The 21,754-nt window shown below is 37.7% G+C and overlaps 1 protein-coding gene across 5 annotated transcripts in view; it reads right to left on the bottom strand.

Moving 5' to 3' along the window:
- Positions 1 to 336: 336 nt before the first annotated feature.
- The window catches only part of LOC101155669 (globoside alpha-1,3-N-acetylgalactosaminyltransferase 1), a 46,587-nt gene continuing 25,169 nt past the window's right edge, over positions 337 to 21,754 (bottom strand). The window contains exons 1-11 of one of the 5 annotated variants that reach the window (XM_011492162.4): positions 16,654 to 16,783; positions 10,189 to 10,227; positions 9,581 to 9,703; positions 9,221 to 9,253; positions 8,514 to 8,648; positions 6,776 to 6,884; positions 5,097 to 5,210; positions 4,311 to 4,427; positions 4,042 to 4,175; positions 1,042 to 1,119; positions 337 to 939 (exon numbers count right to left, since the gene is read on the bottom strand). In XM_011492162.4, the coding sequence (XP_011490464.1) occupies positions 792 to 939; positions 1,042 to 1,119; positions 4,042 to 4,175; positions 4,311 to 4,427; positions 5,097 to 5,210; positions 6,776 to 6,884; positions 8,514 to 8,648; positions 9,221 to 9,253; positions 9,581 to 9,703; positions 10,189 to 10,227; positions 16,654 to 16,727 (1,104 nt within the window). In that variant the 5' untranslated portion in view covers positions 16,728 to 16,783 and the 3' untranslated portion in view covers positions 337 to 791. Of the gene's footprint in view, positions 940 to 1,041; positions 1,120 to 4,041; positions 4,176 to 4,310; positions 4,428 to 5,096; positions 5,211 to 6,775; positions 6,885 to 8,513; positions 8,649 to 9,220; positions 9,254 to 9,580; positions 9,704 to 10,188; positions 10,228 to 11,509; positions 11,664 to 16,653; positions 16,786 to 21,754 lie in introns of those variants that run through there. The other 4 variants (XM_004067239.5, XM_023953534.2, XM_078945231.1 and 1 more) reach the window with 4 other exon arrangements.

Consider the following 21,754-nt stretch of genomic DNA (forward strand, 5'->3'; position numbering starts at 1 on the left):
AAAGTTTGGTTTATTAATATCTTTGTCTCAAAATTTCGCAAATGCAGATTTTTCTTCAAGTCTAATTGACTTCACTTATACCGGTCAACATTCTTGGCCTAGTGTGCAGTATAGTTTTAAAATGCTGATTTGTCCTGACGAAACAAATGCCTTCACTTTAAAATGTCAATCTAATTTTTAGTAATTATAAATGAGGATTTCCATTGACATATTTAATATTGTCTGGACTCAGCTGGTAGGTCACTGTAGCAGAGAAGCAAGAACCAAGCTGCTAATTATTTGGCTAATTCGTACGCATTATCAGGGAGGAAGAAGCAGAGAGAGAGACAGATTATGTAATATTCTTCCAGAAACTCATTTATTTGAACTCAACCACAACAGTCAAACGGCATGCACCTAACTTCTGCTCACAACCCTCTCACTCATGGTTTTCACCCAAGATTCCCCACTTCCCATGAGTCATAGAGGCTGAAGTATAACCCCCCAGGTCACCACAATTAAAACAAACGAAAAGTAAAAATATTGTATGATTAAACTGGAATTAGTCAACTTTAATAGAAAATTTGACTACATTAAAGAAAATCTTTGAACAAGGATTAGAGGGAAAAAATTGGAAAATAGTTTGTTAAATGAAAGCTAAGAATATTGAATTAAAGTAGGAAAATATCTGACATTTTAAGATAACACTAAACACTCAGACATACATAAACGTAGGGTCTAAAGACAGAAGGAAACAAAATGCCCCTGAGTTCTCGTAAAACAAAATGTAAAAACTCTTGTGGTTCAAAACTTTAATGTCCACCATTGGGTCGGACCTCTGCATAGTTCTTCTTCAACTGGGAGATCCTGACAACTTTAATATCTGCTGGTACCGCATCATAATCAGACCACAGATATTCTGGAGACAAAACTTTGGTTGGTTTGTTGTATAGAAGGTACCTGTGAAACAGAAAGAGGAGGAAACTTTAATGTTATGTCTGGTTTCTGGTCTGAGATTGTTGATAGTAGTTTTAGAGATGTGCTAGTTGTAGATCACTATACTTGTTGAGATGGCTCTCTTCCTGCCAAACTGCCTCAATCTTATTCTTGGAATCTTCTTCCGACTGTTCATAGCAGTACCTGATAAAATGAGAGAAGTTAAAATCAGGGCTATAACATAGTTGAGGTCACATATGGCTTGAGTTTTTTTTTTAAAGTCCGTCCAATTCAATCTGACAATGTATCTATGACATTTGGACAACAGAATTTCATTATGTGGCTGGATGGCTCAGTTGGATGCCTGTTGGATTGGTGCATGGTCATGGTTTGTTTCCCTGAAGGTGCGATGTTCTTCATCCAGTGTGGGTCTTTCGGCAAGACCCTTCACGCTACTGCTACTATGTAGCAACAAGGGGGCAAAAGTCTGGGTCTCTCTGTGCCGGTCCCCGACTCATCATGTCTGTACACAATGATATGCCCCGCTTGGCCATCACTGGCTGCAAATGATCACGTGACATTGCTTGGCCTATCAGTGCCGCGAGGAAGTAAGCGCACTCAGGAGTGATTCAACGTGTGAATGTTGTCGAAGTACATAGTGTAATTATTTTCTTCATATTTTAATCCATACAAATTATGTTGAGCAAAAAAAGAAAGTGGTCAGACGAATATGTACAATATGGATTCTCATGTATCACGGAACGGGATGGGAGTCAGCGTCCTATCTGCATGATTTGCAATGCCAAGTTGAGCAACTCCAGCCTTGCACCGGCAAAACTAAAGGAACACTTTGAGAAGCTGCATGGAGATGGCGAATATAAGAACACAACGCTTCCTGAATTCAAGGTGAAGAGAGCCAGATTTGATGATAAGGCCTCTCTGCCTGCTCTTGGATTGGTTCTCATTAACAAACCGATCCTCATAGCATCATATGAAGTTGCGTACCTGATCGCAAATCAGGGCAAGCCACACGCCAGCTGCGTTAAAAACGCCAAATCTGATACTAGGAACAGCGGCCGAAGGTATATTATCTCAAATCCCTCTTTCAGATGACACCATCAGCGAGGAATAGAGGACATGAGTAAAGACATTTTGACTCAAGTAGTCGCAGATCTGATTTCAAGCCCGGCAAAATTCAGCCTTCAATTTGACGAGACCACAGACGTTGCTAACCTAAGCCAGCTTTCTGTTTTTGTGCGGTATGTGAAAGACGACATGATAAAAGAAGAGTTTTTATTTTGTTAGCCTCTTACAACAACAACTAAGGCAGACGATGTGAGGAAGCTGGTGGATGACTTCTTCAGAGACAATACGCTTTCATGGGATATGGTCTCTGCAGTTTGTACAGATGGAGCTCCAGTCATGCTGGGAAGAAAGTCTGGTTTTGGCGCGCTAGTAAAAGCCGATGCACCACACATGATTGTCATTCTGCACAGGCATGCGTTGGCAACAAAAGCCTTGACTCCAAAAATGGCAGAAGTATTAAAAACTGTAGTGGACTGTGTGAATTATGTGCAAAAAGTGCTCTGAGGCACCGCATTTTCAGTCAGCTGTGCAAAGAAATGGGCGCTGAATTCATGGTACTTCTGGACCGTTCTAGTGTGCCGTGGTTATCCCGGGGACAGGTGCTGAATTGTGTTTTTGCCTTGCCTGTGGAATTAGCCTTGTTTTTGGAAGAGCACCAACATTTTCATGCAGATTGCTTCAAAAAATCTGAGTTCATTCTCATTTTAGCATATATGGCAGATATATTTGCAACTCTTAATCACTTTAATCAGCAGATGCAGGGGGTGAAGTCAACATCATGGAAGCAGAAGAAAACCTGAAGGCTTTTCAAAAAAAGCTACTATTATGGAAACAACGAAGAAATAACAATCATTTCGCAAACTTTGCCCTTCTTGACAACTGTTTCAGTAGATGGAAGATGTGTCTGGAATTGGTGAAATTTCTGTACCCATGGAACTGAAACAAGGAATTGTCACGCACTTAGAAGAGGTGGCAAAGTCTTTTGACTGCAGAAGACTCATATCCAGCATGGGTGAGAACGCCGTTCACGTTTGATGTTGAGACAGCAGAGATCAATGATGAATACCTCGATGAAATCATTGAAATTCAGCAAAGCCATGCAGCAACTCTGCAGAACAACAACGTTCTCAACGTTTTGGTGTCAACAAATGAAAAAGGATCCAGTTGTTTCCAAGAAAGCCCTGGAGTTTTTTACACAATTTGTTACAACATATCTTTGTGAGAAATCCTTTTGGAGGATGCTGGACATAAACACAGAGAAAAGGAACATACTTTGCCCTGAAAACGACATGAGACTAGCACTTGCCAAGGTGAAGCCACGCATATCTGAACTGGTCTCTCAAAGGCAACAGCAGAAGTCACACTGATTTGCAGGTATGTAATTTGTTGACAGTTCATGCACAATGTTGGTTTTGTTCTGCACGGTTCAATTTGTGCACCAGTGGAAAAACTATGTCTTGAATTTGGAAAAAAAATCTTTTTCTTTTACAGTAAAGTAGGGTTCGGTGAATGCACTTGTGAAACTGATGGGGTTCGGTAGCTCCAACAAGGTTAAGAACCACTGCTATAGATCATGTGGGATAACTCTGAAAGGTTTAACCTTTTGTGTTGGTCTTTTTGAACTGAGCTTTTTGTAGACTTATTTACTTTTGCGCAGCAGCTCCGCGTTTTAAGTCCGCACTCATATATCCACCCACCTGGAGGATATATGTAGGGCTTGAACCCAGCCTCATTCAGACTGATAAATATACTGGGATTGAGGCAAAACTCATCAAGAAAGAATACAAATCCACATGTCCTGACCCAATCTCAAGACAATGTCCCCTGTATGAATGAGAATCTCTCTCAACAAGTTTGGTTTTGTGTTACTCATAGGAGGTACTGTCAAAAGACAACTAACAAAGTAATATTTGGATAAACAACTTGGTTTGTGTCAATATGTTGATAAAAACATAACTTACTCCTGGTGTTTTTGAGATGGTTAAGATCACAAAAATATTTCAAGCTGTTGCGAGCACATGTGGTGGTGGGTGGGGTTACCTGACAAGGTTATAGATGTCCTCTAAGTATCCCCCCAGGACAGCTGCTGTGTAGTAGTAGTCCCCCTCCCCAACAGGGATGTATGCTCTGGACTCAGGATGTCGCTCATAAGGAAAATTGGCTCTTTCAGTGTTCTATTAAAGAAGGACATTTTGGGGATAATTAATTTGAACAAATGGGGAAGATGTAAAAATTAGAAACTTCCAAAACTAACTTAATGCAACACTTGGCAACAAAATGATGGAAGGATGGAAAATATAGAGTAAAACCTTGTAGTATCCACGGTGAAGGACCGCAGACAGCCGACTGAAAGACTCTGCTCCAATACGATTGTGGAAAAGACTGTCAACATCCATCAAGAAAAGATAATCTGCCTCATTGCGGATCTAAAACCATAAATCAATGAAAAAGTAAACACAACACAGAAAATTCAAACTCAACTACACAATTTTTTCTTGTTGTTAAATATATTGCTAAATGTAATGTAGAGTTTTAATATAGAATTTGAGAAACATTTCGATCCTGGCTGACTTTGAAGAAATTTATTTTCCCTTGACTTAAGAAAATTAAAGTCTATCATACATCATTTACCAGAAGTACTCTTAGAAAAAACTAGATCAGAAAGATTTACCTTGATGTGTTCATACATACATAAAAATATTATCTGAAAGATGTTATCAGATATGATTATAACACAATATGCTTGGTGGAGCTTGGTGGAGCTAAGTGTTCTTATTGCTAAATCAGCCACTCCTCATTGTGAATTTGGGCTCAAACTTTTATACACAAATCTACTGTTTCATTCCTGAAATAATTTACTTTTTGTTGTTTTTAAAATAACATAGAATGGGACTATACAACACCAAAGAATTTTCTGTTGCTCGCACACACAAAGGCTGTCAAAAATTACTCACGTCCAATGTACAAAACTGTTTAGCACCACATACTATAATTCTTTTTTAGTAACTGACAGGACACAATTGGAAAACACTTAATAAATATGATGTTGTGTCTTGAGTGTATCATGACAAATCATGGTGTGCTTGGACTTCCACCTGTTTGTCGATAGTGATGGTTGCCCATTTCATCCTGCCGAACACCACTTCCTGCCAGCGTTTGGCTGAAGGGACAGGAAGAACTGTAATTTTCCGGCCTTTACCTAGAGCAATCTTGAAAATAGATTTAAAAAAAGAAAAGGAAAAAAGACAAAATTTACAATTTTAACTAATTTGAATTCAAATAAAAAACTAAACTCCTTCTGAACACAAAAAAGTTGCTTGAATAATAAGATTTTTCAAGGATACAACCCTTAGACAAACATTTTAATGAACCATAATCCTTTAAAAAAATATATATGAAGTAAAAAAATAATGAAATTCGTGTTTTTTTGTATGAATTAAAATCATGTTAATCCAATGCTCCTGTAAACGGTACTGACCATTTCTCTGAGACCTTGCTGCTTTCTGGAAAATAAACCTAAATGAAACTCAGCCTGTGAGGGAAACCTCCATGTTATTTAACCTAAAGAAATTAAATGCACACTTATGATGTTGCCTGTTGCTGAAGAAAATTGTAACAGTTTTGGCTCAAAATCAAAACTAACTTTTCATGGTAACTGAACTTTGACATCCAAAGTAGACTCTCTCTCTTGCTGAAGAAAACCAGGAAGTCCTTTGCAATTCTAACTCGTTTTCTGAAAATAATAATAATAAAAAGATTGAATATTTGTTTTGTCACAGAGAACCTCTTCTTTAGCACTTATTTCCTCTGATCAAGACTCAAAATAACCTGCTCACACACCGCATTCCACATGTGTCCTTCCATACAAGTGAATAGAAACGTATTCCAGACCCACTTCATTCCCATCTGGGGTCACAATGATCCCACCCAGCAACTGAATGGCATCCAATACCCCCAGTACACCTTGGACACTTCACCAGTGCATTGCAGGGCAACTTCAACAATATTTACATTACTGAACCCAAACTGCTTCGCTTTGCTTAAGTTTTGTTCTCTTGGATAGGAAAACAAGTTTGGGTACATATTTGGAAGGCAATATAAATGACAGGAGTGTCTATCTAAAATAAAGCATCATTTATCAGTTAGTTTGTATTTTGTTAGTATTTTACTATAGTATTTAAGCATGTAATATGAATTCTACTATATTCATAAAGTCATGGTGAATATACGTTATTAATTTTTAATTAAAAACACAATTTGTCTTTTTTTAAACTGGTTCCTTTTGTGATGGTTTGGGTTTCTTTCTATTGGTTTTTGCTTCCCTTCTTGTTTTAGTCATGTTTGAGTTCTGTTTCCTGTTTTATTTTGAAAGGTTTCCTGTTTTGTCATGTTCTTGAGTTTTACTTCCTTGGTCCCAATCTGCCCTGATCATGTTCACCTGTGTCTTGTCAGTCTTGTCTGTATATAAGTCTTGTCTCTGCCTTCCTCTTGGGCTGGTCCATTAATGTCTCTCGTGTAATGGCTCTTGTGTAACGTCTTGTCCCTGACTGTCTTCTGCCATGTTTTCACGTTTATGCCCACAGTTTAGTTTTGTTTTCCTGCACTGCAGCGCTTTTTGTTTAATAAACCCCTTGCCTTGGAACCTTGTGCTCCTGTTTCTGAATTCTGAGTCCTTCCTGCTCACCAGTCCCCCCCACCTGACACCTTTTTCATTATAGTACAAAATGATCTTGTATTCAATGGTTTTACTAAAGCTTAATGAAGAGACACTTACTGCAGGAACCTCCTTTTCATTGTCTGTAAAGATGTAGTATGTAACTCTGAAGTCAGTAAGAAAGTGCTTTTCACCCGTTTCCAGGAAACCTTTCAGAAAACCAGTATATCTGTTCAAATGACAGGAAAAAAAATGAATAAAATATGTTTTTTATACATTATATCTGTCAACTTTACACTGAAAATATCACATTAGGTTCAAAATGTATGCAATTTGACAACTTTTTGTTGTGTATCAAAAATAAAATGTTGCCCTTTGTGGGTAACATTTGGGTATGCAGCCTAGGGGCTGTATGCTTCAAAGAAGCAAAAAAAAAAATCAAAGGGAAAGTTTATTTCCGTTTGTGCCAGAAGCTCTGTCAGACGACAGAGTTATTTGCGCACACATTGTTGCAAAATGGTTTACTACTGACACATGTCAAACATTGAATGTGACTTTTAACCAAAAACCAACACAGAGGCTCAGCCAGCAAAAAAGTTTAAAAAAAAGGAAAACATTCCCAAAGTACAGTGCATTCCTTTGTTTTTAACCCTAGAACACTTTCGCTATAAAAAGTTACACCATCACTTGCTGGGTCATTGTTACCCAATATCATATACCCAACAAAAGGCTCTTGTCATAAAAAATTGATCAAAACATGACAACACAAGGTAAATTAGAGTGGTTTTCTGTTTTAACTGTGGTATGTGTAACAAAATGAAAAAGAAAAACACAGGAAGTTCCCAAAAACATGGTCAAAGATTACTGAAATATTTGGAATTTGAGAACAAAAAATTCCTAAAAAATAATAAAAAAAATACTAGAAACTTGGTCTTTGCCCCACCAATTCCTGTGATATGTGAGACTTCCCTGATGAAGGCACAGACTCCTTGACATGCAACATGTTGAAATTAATCAAAATAGTTTTGCTCCGGTGAAGTTTAAAAAGTTTGACTTTATATGATATTTTTTTTTTTTTTTTTTTTTTTTTTTTTTTTTTCCAACTTGTCCTGTCCAACAGCTAGGCAAACAGATGAGAGCTGAGGGCCTCTTGTGTTGGACATATTTTATTTTAACAAGAGGGGTTATTCATCTTCAGACAAACCAAAGGTATGTCTGAATAAACCCCTTTTGTAATTGAGGCCAAACTTTATTAATTTCAATCATGTTTGAAAATCTTTGGTGTTGGACCGGACGGAAAAGGAAAGAGGGGAAGAAGAGAGAGGGACGTTAGAGAGAGGGGGGGGTAGGAGGGTGATAATCGGAGGGGAAAGGGGGTAAGACCATGAAGCAGCATAGAGCAGACAGGCTTACTGGTTGTTTATCGTTACGGTACGGTTCAAATGTAGTACAAAAAGGGCGGGGCCTGTTCACACACACTCAAATATTATCAACACACCTGCTAGCCGCAAAAATGTCCACATGTCAACATGCACACAAAACAGATAGTGTTCACGAACGCATACCTATGCCTTTAAACCAACTAGTATGAAATCTTTCATTCATTCATATTTTGTTTATTTTGTAAGTCTTGATCATGTCATGATGGCCAGGGATTATGTTTTTATTCAGATTTTGAATAGTGTTACAAAAAACCTATTTTGTGTATTTTTTTATTTATTATTTTTCTAAATATAGCATATAAAGAAAAAACTTAAAGGAATTGAAAGTAACTGAAAGTTATATAAGGCCATCCAGCTATCATTACAATCATATATTTGAATCCATTGACAGCTCTGGTTTATAATACTTGACATACTTGCCAACAGCGAAAATCATCACTCCAACTCTTGGGTTGGTTTTCTTGTAGATTGCATCAATAACAATTGGATCAAAGGTCCCCTCCCAGACCAGTGGAACATTCCAGTTTGTCACACAGTTCACATCAGTGCGTCTGAGAAAATACATATTAAAAGCATATTAGTTTCTGTAGTCATTTGAAGGTCAGGTCATTTATAATAAATAATTTAAAGATTTTTCCCAGTGCACAAATTTTTGAGACACACAGAAAGTTATCCTTGAACATTTCCATATATTTCAGTTTTAGCAACCAATATAAAATCATGCAATAACTATTGTGTAGTTCAGTAATACTGTTGTACTCTTCCTTCTCACTTTTTTAAAACCACCAAAGGCCTATTTTGTCCTCCAGGAGCACAAAAGTCAGCAGCAGGAAGTGTACCAACGTGCTCTCAAGTCACCTGGTTTTCTAAAGAAAGCGCGGTTAATAATTATGTTAATTATGTTTGTTTCCTTTACCTGCTTTTGTTTTTTTCAAAAGTTGAGTGGTGAGTTTGCAAATAAAAGGTTTCCAGTTTACACTGTGTTTAAAAAAAGTATTACCCAAGTGAACAGATTGCAACCTGGTTACGCAAGGTAAGGTAAAAGCAGTCAAACCTCCAGATCAATTACTGTAACACCAAGTGTGCAGAAAATTATGATTGTAACTGACTGAAATGCACCTACCCCTTCTGTGTGCTTGGCTGAGGATAAATTAGTCTATGGGAAAAGATCATTACATGATATCATGTGATTAGACAATAAAACAGCAATTTTTGAACAAAAAATATAGCAATGTCTTCATCTTGTTTACCCAACAGGATTGTTTTTTTATTTATTTAAAATATCACTTAAGAAAATGACTTTTCAACAAGTCTCCAGAGCAAGGTTTCTGAAAATGACATACAAAAGTTACATTTAAATTAAAATAGAATTAACAGACAGTTTGCGCAATATTTAAATGCAGGAACGCCCATAAATAATTAGCCTCTAAAAAATTCAAATAGATGTTGGTTTTGTTAGAATAAATTGAAGAAAAACTCTTACCCATTTGGAATTGAAAGGTTCTCAATGCTCCAGCTAACTTTGTTGGAACGATGTTTAGCCTCCACTACATTTGTCTGTTTCTCCATTGTAAGTTCCATGTCGTCAAAACACATTGTTGAAGCGCTTAAAAAGAAAACACATTTTAAAGTTGCATCAAATTAATAATTCTAATGATGTCAGACAGAATCAACAAATAATATTCATCCTGACATATTTAGAATTTGTGGGACTTTTTTCCTAAATGTTTGGGTGAGGAAGTCCACCTTTAGCGATGCGTACATAAGTAAAACAACCTTTCTAACAGACAGTTCATTCAGACGGTTTATTTTTTGTAAGTATTTTAACTAAAAAATGACAGTGTAATTCATTTTGTAAAACTGCTTTCTGATTTTATTCTTACTCAGTTTAAGAATCACTATATGAGGTCTACTTTGCATGCCTTGTAAAATATTATTAAGAGCACTCCCTTTTTTTATTTAAATAGATTTTTTTCTTTCAAATGTCTTTTAATAATTTACCGACACAAAATGTAAATGTAGAGCACGCAAAAATAAAAAACACAACACTTGAAAGATGAATAAAATGAACCACCAAGTCACTCCATTTACCTGTTTCGGATAATATCTTGTGAGTAGCGATAAAAAGTCCTGAAATAAAAAATAGTATTTATTAGTCTATCATTTATGTTCATATTTGAACACATACAATTTTTAATCAAAGCATGATTTACAACATTTAACTGTTGCTTAAGACAATGACATTTTATTGTGAACAATTTGCCTCAGAACAAAACAATACCACACTTTTTACTTACAGTATATTTTACAAGAAACAAATCTGTTTTAGCTCATTTGGTTGTTTTAAATATAGCAATTCAACTGCTGTCAAGAACAATCCCCTGATTTTTGAATCACCTGAAGATGTTTGCTCCGAACCTGGTCCTGATCAATTCACTCAATTACCATTTATTTTACCCAAGTTATACAATGATTTTTCTGTGGCAATAAGAAACAGAAGGGGTACCAATAGTATGTGTAAATGTTTTGTATTGCCTGACAAGAGAGAAAGAAAGTCATTGAGATTTAGATCAATTAAATGGCTCAGTTCACTGATATGCAATGGAAAATGAAGACATATTCAAGTTTGATGGCGCCGCACGTTAAACAAGTGTTTTGTTCAATGAGAAAGTCCTTCAGGCTTATTGTAACTTCACGGATTCTTATATCTGTTACCTGTTGGACTGGATATGTTTACAGTTTGATTTAGAATGAGGAAGTCCTTCAGAATTATTTTAACTTCACGGATTCTTATTACTGTTTCCATTTGGAGTGGACTATGTGGAACAAAAACCAAGAGAGTCAAACGAATATCTTCCGGAACAGAAAATGCATAAGCCATAGCGTTAAAAAAAATCTGAGTCCAACTTGTTTTTTTCTTCTCTGCCTATTATGTAGCAAAAAGTGTGCATTAAAGTTATAATTATTATCATGGTTTTGCTTTGATTTCTTTTCTGACATATTATTTTCAACTACCTGTTTAAAGTTGGTGAATAAAAAGAGTTTAAGCAAAAGTTTAAAAAAGGTAAACTATTATTAAAATATTTTTTTATCTATTTTTCACATTTAAACAGAATATTTGCCTCCGTGTGTTTCAGCGTCATTCCTTACACCTTACATCATTTTACCTCTGAGTGTGAGTGTTTCTTTTGCTATGCTAAAGGAAGGAAAAATACAAAAAGACACATGGATTGTATTGCAATTTTAGCCAACACGTATTTAATGTGCAGCTTAGGGCAGATTTAGTCTGATACTGCTCTTACTGTCTCATGATAACATCAACTTTCCAACAATTATAAACCATGTCAGCCTAAATCACAGAAATATGATATTAGTAAATTAAAAACTCCAACAAGCACAACAGAGGACTTACCATAAAAAGATGAGAAAAACGATAAAGCTTATGAAATAGTAGGCCTTGGAGGGAATACGCAACAAGAAGCACATTCTGAGACCCTTCACTGCTGCACTTATAACTGACAGTGACTGGATTGAGAGATGCATTGGGACTATATTTTATCTAACCTTTTACAACCAGTCAAACAGGATTTGCTCTTTTGAAAAGAAACCAGCTCAGCAGTCTGAAAGAGCCAAGAAAAAAAACAAGAAATTGGCCATGGTAGTTTATTATTGACTATAAAGTGTGGCCAATAAGGATATACAAAAGCAGTGACGATGGATGTCCAAGATGTAACCAGTCACCTGCCACAATGAGTCACGTGTTTTGGTCATGTACTGCCCTAGATAAGTTCTGGAACTCTGCTTTTAAAACTTTTTCACATCTGTATGGAAGGAAAATAGATCCCATTCCATTTACAACCGTGTTTGGAGCTCTCCCGAACAGAGAGGGCCTAAGCTCACATCAAATGAATGCAATAGCTTTTCTATCTCTCCTGGCACAAAGATTGATCCTGGTGAAGTGGAAGGATAAACAGCCCCCTTCCTTTGTCCAATGGGTGAGAGAAGTGATGATGTGTCTACAAATGGAATACTTCAGATATAGTATATAGGGCTCAATGGGCAAATATCATAAAATGTGGGCACTTTTCATAACAAATATTGAGGGTTTGCCATTTACATGAGGCAAGAGATTTTAAAGAACTAATCAGTGTTTTTGGAGGGAGCTGCAGCGTATGTGTATTTAAGTGTGTTTTATTTTATTCAATTTTTCTTTTTTTTCTTCTTTTTTTTAAGAGTAGGTTTATGTGTATTTAGGTCAGTGTCTTTCCAACTTTTTTGAGCCACGGCACACTTTAACCTTGACAAAAATCCCGCGGCACACCAGCATCCAAAAATGTAAAAAGAATTTGCTCCGCCTCCCATGTCTGACTTTTTTTTTTAAAAAGGCTCACAGCGCTCTCAGGACTAGGGCCTCGTCTCGAGGGGACTGTGAGGTTCCATACAGAAAAACAGCCATCTGTAGAGGCCAGTTAACTCTGGAACAGTCTTCCACTGTACTTAAAGGAATGTCAAACATTACAGACCTTCAAGCTTTCAGCTCAAGCAGTGGCTGAAAGCAAACCAGTCCTGTAGCCACTGACTTTTAACTTTCATAATTTACCACCTTTTTGTGTTCTTATTGTATCTGTGACTCTGTTTTTTGTTTTGTCCTGTCTTATGTTTCCTGCCTAGGGACTATGGATGCAAATTAGCATCATTGCTATAATCCAGCATGTTTACACCTATCATTGTTTGATAGATGTTCATTAATGTGCACTGTCCCTATTAAATAAAGTTTAAGTAAACAAAAGTGTGATAATTGTGGCAGAAAAGCTGGAAGTTGCAGCTGTTTTCTCTAAAATTTGTTATAAAAGTTAAGTTAGAAGATTTAAAAACTGTTTGATGTGTGTTTGTTGTGGTTTCAAGACGTTTAACAGGGAAGACTCATTGTGCGCTGAGACGCTGTCACTTTAACCGAATGCATCATGGGAGATGTAGTAAAATCAGCCGCCGAACGAAGACAGACTTGCTTCCCTGAGCTTCATTGTTTTGTTCACTTGTTCTACGGTCTGATACCGTATTCTGTGGAAAGCTACACCGCTAAAGACGAGCTTTAGCTGGTGTTTGTTTGGAACTTAGCGACTTTATGAGCAGAATCGGAACAAGGAAGTGAAGAGTTTAACCACTTCTGATTGGTCAGACTGATGACATGTGATTAACCCTCCAAGAATGATCGGTGCAGACAGTTAAAGGGGCGGGACTTTTCAGAAAACATTTATAGCTGCAGCGAAATCGCGGGACCGTCATTCTTATCAAAATGTCTTTAATAGAATCAAATAAACGCAAAGTGTTTTACGATATTTTATATTCCTAACTACTGTAGGAAAGAAATCTTCGCTTTTCAGTTCTTTTCATCCATGCGTGTTCCGTAGTCGAGAGTGGTAAAGCAAAACAAGTATTCAACCGGATTAAAAATACACAAAGTTTATTTCCCTGACAATAGTTCTATCACAGATTAAAACATGAATGCAGACATATGTGGATTTCCAAGTTAAGACCTACAAACGCACAAGTTACATGCGAATTACTCGTAGATTTTCTTGAGAACCACAGAAAAGAACCACAACAGTCTTTTAAACATGTGTGTTGAAACTCCTCCTCTGGTCGCTCTGATTCGTCAGCTGATAGCCTGCCTGCTATCCCTGGCCAATAGATCAAGGTTGCCAACTTCAGATCCGCTCTGCCTCTCCGGGGCCCATTTTACCGGCGCACACACTCCGATGATCAAAAGAGTCCCAATCAATCATTCCTGGATAACCTTAGGTTCCATTACCGGCATCCAGGGTGAAGGTCGGCTCCAACCTCCACATGAAAACACGAATTTGAACACTTTCCCAAGGATAAGATGTTCAACCTAGATGGTTGAAATGGAGACCATGGCATATTTATTGCTTCTCTGGATAACTCCTAAATTTGCACAAAGAGCATTCTATTTCTTTCACTGAGGTGTGGAGGGGAGGAAGCTTTGCAGCTGCAGCTGTAAACTAAAGAAATGTCACAGAAGAATAAATCCTGAGAATTAAAAATGAGTTCACTTCACACTAAAGATAAAGCTGTAACATAATAAAGAATAACATATGAAAACATACATTTTCTATACTACTTAGTGTTTTATCAGTTCCTAGTGTAGAAGAAGAATATGAAAAAGCATTTTGGTGGATTGCTTTTTCATTTTAATTTTGAGTCAAAAATGCTTTTTCATTTTCAAAATGTAAAAGCATTTCTGGTTTTGAATTTTATTTTTAATTTTGCTACACAATCGCTTCCATAGTTTTTGGTTTATTTTAACTGACTCTTATTTGCGTTTTCTTGTTGTCAATGACGTCAAAAATTTGCCTAGGGAAATCTATATGCAAGATTTGTTTCACATGCCACCGGTTGACAAGTTTTATTTTACTTTTACTTGTATAGGCATGTATATGTACGTATATGTATACAGTGATCCCTTGCTATAACGCGGTTTGCTTTTCACGGTTTCGCTACTTCACGGATTTGCATCGTGCATTGTGTTCTGCATTCTGATTGGCTAAAAAGTCACTCCGCTTCTTCTCTATCTGGGCGTCAATAACGTTGCAGTTTAATATGTGCACGTACGTAAATCAGCTTGCCAAATTTTCATTACTACGTGCAAATTCTCTTGATGGTGGCATGTCGGTGTATAAGGATCTTTTTGCAAAGCAGAAAAAAGAGCGACAACAACTGCCTATCACTATGCTCTTCTCCCGAACAAACACAGCTGCACTGCGGGCTTCAAAATAAGAAAACACTGCAGAGTGGAGTCAGGATGCAGCGGCTCAGTCTGTAGAGCAGTGAAATACACCTGAGTCACTATTTGTCCCACTGTACTTTATATTTTTTTCATAATCATTTTAAATTTTCTCCCGTTTAATCCAATACTCTGGTGGGAAGGGCTAATCTCCGCGATTTGAAGCCTTCTGTTCACATTGATGATTAAAATTATTATTTGACAGTACAGTACAGAGTTATTTGTTGAAAAAAAGGTTTCTAAAGTACTTTTATTTGTGAAACAAATGCTTGAGCCTGTAAATTGGTTTGTTATTTCTTTTCAATGTATAATAGAGTATTTAATTGTATAATAATAGTTAAAACAAATAAAGGTTTCTACTTCACGGATTTTGCCTATCACGGGGTCTTTTTAGAACGTAATCCCCGCGAAAAACAAGGGTTTACTGTATACTTGTTTTTTTTCCTTCTACGACTGTACAGTTCTAAAATAGCTTTTTACATCTATGTGCGTTTCTATAAAAATGGAAAATCTATAAATAAAGTATTTAAATAAAAATCATAGTCCAACTTGTTTTTTCTTCTCTGCCTGTTATCATGAAGTGCTTCGAGAGACTGGTCCTCTGGCACATCAGTGATCACCTCCCCTCTGACCTCGACCCCCACCAGTTTGCATACCGCACAAACCGGTCTACAGAGGATGTCATCGTCTTAGCCCTGCATGCTGAGCTGAGCCACCTAGAGGAGCAGCAGAACTATGTTCGGATGCTCTTTGTGGACTACAGCTCTGCCTTTAATACAATCATCCCGGACATACTGATCAGGAAACTGGACACTAAAGGCCTGCCCCCTCACATGTGCCTGGATAAAGGACTTCCTCATTGACCGGCCCCAGGCTGTGAGGCTGGGCCCCCACCTCTCTCCCACATGCACACTGGCCCACTGGCCCAGCCTGCTGACAACCTTCTACCGTACGTCCATTGAAAGCCTTCTGACGTACTGCATTACAGTGTGGCATGGCAGCTGCACCATGGCGGACAGGGAGAGACTGCAGAGGGTAGTCAAAGCAGCTCAGAGGATCATCGGCTCCCCCCTCCCCTCCCTGTCGGACATCTACTCTTCCCGCTGTTTTAGCAGAGCTGGGAAGATTATGAAAGACAGTTCCCACCCTGGCTCTGCACTGTTTGACCTGTTGCCCTCAGGAAGGCGCTACAGGTGCATCAGATCAAGGAAAAAACGCCTTAAAAACAGTTTTTTCCCCACAGCTATAACGATCCTGAACTCCCACATAAACTGTCGCTGACAGCTCCACCCCCATGTCTCCCTCTTTCACTATGCACATCTCATCAAGTCAACACCATCTCATTATGTGCAATATATTCCCATCATTGTGCAATATAGTAAGTGCAATATATCTCTGCCATCATGGGCATAACTGTTTTTTGTTTTGTTTTAACTACAACCTATCTGTGGAAATTTTCTATTTTCTATTGTGCACTTTGCACCTTTGAACATGTTTTGGTACTTGGTATATTGTATCCTTCATTTTGTGAAATTATTTTATTATTCTATTATTTCTGTGAAATTATTTTCTATGGATGCCAGCACTAAATAGTGAGCTGCTTTTTTCATTTCATTGTATACGCGTATGATGCAAATTGTACATGTGCACAGTGACAATAAAGGCATTCTATTCTATTCTATTATCTATTAAATCTCAGAAATATGATATTAGTAAATTAAAAAATCCAACAAGCACAACAGAGGACTTACCTTAAAAAGATTAGAAGAACGATAAAGCTTATGAAATAATAGGCCTTGGAGGGAATTCGCAACAAGAAGCACATTCTGAGACCCTTCACTGCTGCACTTATAACTGACAGTGACTGGATTGAGAGATGCATTGGGACTATCATTTATCTATACCAGTCAAACAGGATTTGCTGTTTTGAACACAAACCAGCCCGGCAGTCTGAAAGAGCAAAGAAAAAAACAGGAAACTGTTCGTGGTATTTTATCATTAACCATAAAGTGTGGACGATAATAGTACAGTACGGTAATTACAGAATAAGTACAGAAAGTACAGAATAAGTACAGAAAGGTGCATAAGACTTTCGACAATAAATTGCAAATATTTTTAGAAGATTAAATTGGAGAATTACATTTCTAAAATTGGAGAATAAGACCATTGTTCTTTTACAAAGATATATTTAAAGCACAGCTGCTGTAAGTGTGATGCACATTTAATGCATATTATACGGTGGCCCAGAAGCGTCACAACACAGTGCATTCAAACTTGTGCTCTCTCTTCCTGAATAGCGTATTGTGCGCTCAGCTGAGAAGATGATTGGCTGCATCCTTCCATCTGACCAGGAATTATACGTCTCCAGAATCCGGGGACGTGCAAGGCGGATAGCAGCCGACCCTTCTCACCCTGGACATGGTCTACTGGAGCCACTCCCTTCGGGCAGGAGGCTAAGGTCCATCAGGACCAGAACCTCAAGACACAAGAACAGTTTCCTTCCCTCTGCAGTCAGAGTCATGAACACTAGAAAGGTGAGCAGAAGCCTGTTGTCACTACTGAATTTCTGTGATTGAATACATTGCATTTAGGAGAGACGGTTGAAACCTGGAGTCTGCCAATACATGAGATTAATAATATTGAATAGACTTCCGGTTTGTACATCATCGGGATGGCTGTGTAGTGGGAGAGCTCCCGACTGAACCAGAGAAATCAGTCAAAAAAAGCCCCGGGAACGGCGAAATCAACTATGTAAGTTGAATATAACATCGAGGGCAAAGAGAGAACACCAAAGACCAGTGTTTTGCAGCGAATTGGTGGAAGCAAACTGACTTTGAAACGGGCTAACGTTAGCTGCTAAAGCTAGTCACCGGAGGCTTACCACCTAAGTTAACGTTTGCTAACACAAGCGAAATGGCAGAATACAATATACTGCTGCAAGAGCTTAGAGCGTTTCGCCAAGAAAACAACGAAAAATTGGAAAGTGTTAAAGAAGACATCGCTAAAGTGAATAACCGAATGGAAGAAGCTGAGGGGAGGATTGAAAAAGCAGAGGAGCGAATCCAAACAATGGAAGACGTTATGGTGGAGCTAATGCAGGTACACGTGAAGCTAACAGACAAGCTAACGGACCTGGAAAGCCGCGAAAGGAGAGAAAACATCCGGATTTATGGTGTGCCAGAAACATCTGAGCGAGATTCCCCCTCAATGAGTGCTTTTGTGGAAACTTTACTTCGTGAAGGTTTGAAGCTAGAGGGCGCGGAGAATATAAACATCGAACGAGCCCATCGCTCACTAGGGCCGCCCCCCCCTAACGGAGCCTCACCACGCTCTATTCTGGTGAAGTTTTTAAGCTTCAAAACCAAAGAGCAAATACTCCGCAAAGCATGGCAACAAAAAGGCTTTACCTGGAAAGGTAAACAGATATCTTTGGACAATGACTACCCTCCACTCATTCTCAAGAAAAGAAGAGAATATGCAGCTATCCTGAGGATTCTAAAAGACAAGCAGATCCAGTTTCAAACCCTATTTCCTGCAAGGCTGAAGGTGAAGTATGCTGATGGAGTCAAGATCTACAACACAGCGACAGAAGCAAGTGAGGACATGAGCAAAAGAGGATTTCCTGTGGAGGTCATCAAACCACCGGAATCTGTTTTGGAGCGATACAAGCAGCTGAACACCTGGAACAGGGTCACTAGAGGGACCGGCCGCACAGCACCAGGCCCACCGGGTCCGAGTTATAAAGAAAAACTGAGAGCATTCAGGAGAACCGGTGCTGACCCAGCGGTGGAGTGAGTTTTATAAATACCCTGGAAAGGTTTCCCAATGGTAACTTTGGTTTCCGTTTCTGATAAATCAGAATCTACTAGAACTTGTCTGAGGAGATCTTATTTTTATTTTCTTATTTTTACCTTTTACCTTTAATTCAAATAAAAATATTGAGACGTAATGGTCATCAGGTGTATAAGTAACTGACATTATACGTGGTTCTGTCGGTGGGACAATCTCCCACACCTAAAGCCCTGCTCAAAAGGGCCCCCCCTACCAAAGTGAGGAGGACACTGCCTTTAGAGGCTCAACAGGGTCTATTTCTAAGACCCCTACCTTGGAAGTTTAAGTTACCTACATTTGTTTTTAGTTATGTTCAACTGTTAAGTTTTCTTTCTGTTCAGAGTTCAGTGTTCAAAATGAGGAGCAGGGAATATATGTGCAAAATACTAAAATGTGAAACATTATGTATGACAGAAACGTAAAACTGCTTACACTTAATATCAATGGCTTACATAATCCAGTTAAGAGGTGGAAAACATTATCCAAACTAAAACAAGATAAAGCAGAAATAGTCTTTTTACAAGAAACACATCTCCCAGAGGCTGAGCATCTAAAGTTGAATAAAATGGGCTTTAAACACGTTTTCTATTCTTCCCATAGCTCAGGGCGGAGGAGAGGGGTGGCCACCCTGATAGCTGGGGCAGTGAATTATCAACACGTATCAGAATACAAAGACAAAGAAGGCAGGTATATAATGATAACAGGAAAAATCAATAGTATTCTAATAACATTAATAAATGTGTACGTTCCCCCTGGTAGCGACTGGTCTTTTTATATGTCTTTTTATAGACATATTAAAATATGAATATAATATAAAAATATGTCTTTTTATAGACATATTTTTGAAATAATTTCAACAAAAAGTCAAGGAACCTTGATATGCGGCGGAGACTTCAATATTGTATTAAATAACTCTCTCGATTCCTCAAATGGCAAAGGTGACTATAGAATGATTGGGAAAAAGATGAGACATCTCATGGAGGAAATGGGCATAGTTGATGTGTGGAGGGAAAATAATCCAACAAAAAGAGAATATACTCACTACTCACATCCGCATAACGCGTACTCCCGTCTAGATTACATATTTATGTTCAAAAATGACCTACTAAGAGTGAAAAACAGTGATATTGGAATTTGTGCAATTTCTGACCATAATCCAGTTACAGTGAGTCTCTACTTGGCTGGACAGAAAAGAGCCACTGTTTGGAGATTAAACAATAACATCTTAAATTATCCAAATATCAAAGATAAATTAAGCTATGAAATTAAAGAATACTTAATACATAATGATAATGGTGAGGTATCACCAGGAACTCTCTGGGATGCTCTAAAAGCAGTTCTGAGAGGGAAAATAATTAGCGTCTCATCCTACCAGAAAAAAGCTAATCAACAGAAACTGAAGTGCTTAGAAGAAAAACTGTTAAAACTTCAACAGGAGCATTTCCAAAGTGTAAAGACCAAAAATAAGACTGAAATTATAAAATTAAAGAAAGAAATTGACGACATCAATACACTGGCGGTACAGAAAAAACTTGTTTTAATGAAACAAAAATATTATGAAGTAGGCAGCAAATCTTTGAAACTTCTATCTTATAAACTGAGAAAACAACAAGCAGAGAGAGCAATTTATAAAATAAAAAATCCTTCAAGTAAAAAAATTGAAACGGACCAGGAGAAAATTCAACAGTGTTTTCATGAATACTATAAAAATCTCTACTCAGAAACAAACCTAAATAATAGTGACCAAATAGATGCATTTTTAAAAAATTTGGATTTGCCAACTCTAACAGTTGAGCAAAATGAAAAATTGCTTACAGCAATTACTAGTGAAGAAATTCAATTTGCGATCAGAAAACTAAAAAGCGGAAAAATGGCAGGAGCAGATGGGTTTAGTCCAGAATGGTATAAAACGATGGAAACTCATCTAATTCCAACCTTATTAAAAACATTTAACTGGGTGATGGAGAAAAAAATGACTCCATTGTCTTGGAACGAAGCAATAATCTCAATAATCCCCAAAGAGGGAAAGGACAGACTGGATTGTGCTAACTACCGGCCAGTTAGTGTTTTAAACATCGACTACAAACTATTCACTTCTATAATATCACGGAGATTGGAAACAATTCTCCCAATGCTGATACATAAGGACCAGACAGGATTCATTAAACAGAGACAGACACAGGACAGCATCAGGAAAGTACTAAACATAATTCATCAAGTTGTTCAACAAAAACAGGAGACTCTAGTGATCAGCCTGGATGCCGAGAAGGCATTTGACTCGGTGAGGTGGACCTTTTTATATAAAGTACTCGGCAAATTTGGCTTTTGCAAATCAATCATTGAGACAATTTCAGGGTTATATAACAAACCAACAGCCAGGATTAAAATCAATGGAGACCTCACTGAGACGATAACCTTAGAAAGAGGAACTCGGCAGGGATGTAACATGTCTGCCCTTTTATTTGCATTATACATTGAACCTCTTGGGCAATGGATCAGGCAAAGAGCAGACATTAAAGGAGTAAAAGTTTCAGGAAAGGAACAAAAGCTTTCCTTATTCGCAGATGATCTACTATTAACTATATCTCAACCTACAAAAACTCTACCAATAATGATGGACTCCCTTAAAGATTTTGGCACTCTGTCAGGATATAAAATTAATGTAAACAAGACACAGGTTTTAACTTTAATCTACAGCCCTCCTCAAAATATTAAAGACGAGTACAAATGGGAATGGCAGGCAGACTCAATTAAATATTTAGGCATTGCTCTGCACAAAGATTTTACAAAGATGTTTGAAGTGAACTATGGACCACTTAACACTAAACTACAGTCAGATCTACAAAGGTGGAATGCAATACCATTTTTAGACCTTCACTCACGGATTGACTCAATAAGAATGAATATATTACCACGAATGTTATATTTATTTCAATGTTTACCATTTCCCATACCCCAAAAGCAGTTTGTAGAATGGGATAAGATGTTATCAAGATACATATGGAGAGGGAAAAAACCCAG

This window comes from Oryzias latipes, chromosome 3 (genome assembly GCF_053564925.1).
Source record: "Oryzias latipes strain Hd-rR chromosome 3, Olatipes_Hd-rR_3.1".
Lineage (NCBI taxonomy): Eukaryota > Metazoa > Chordata > Actinopteri > Beloniformes > Adrianichthyidae > Oryzias > Oryzias latipes.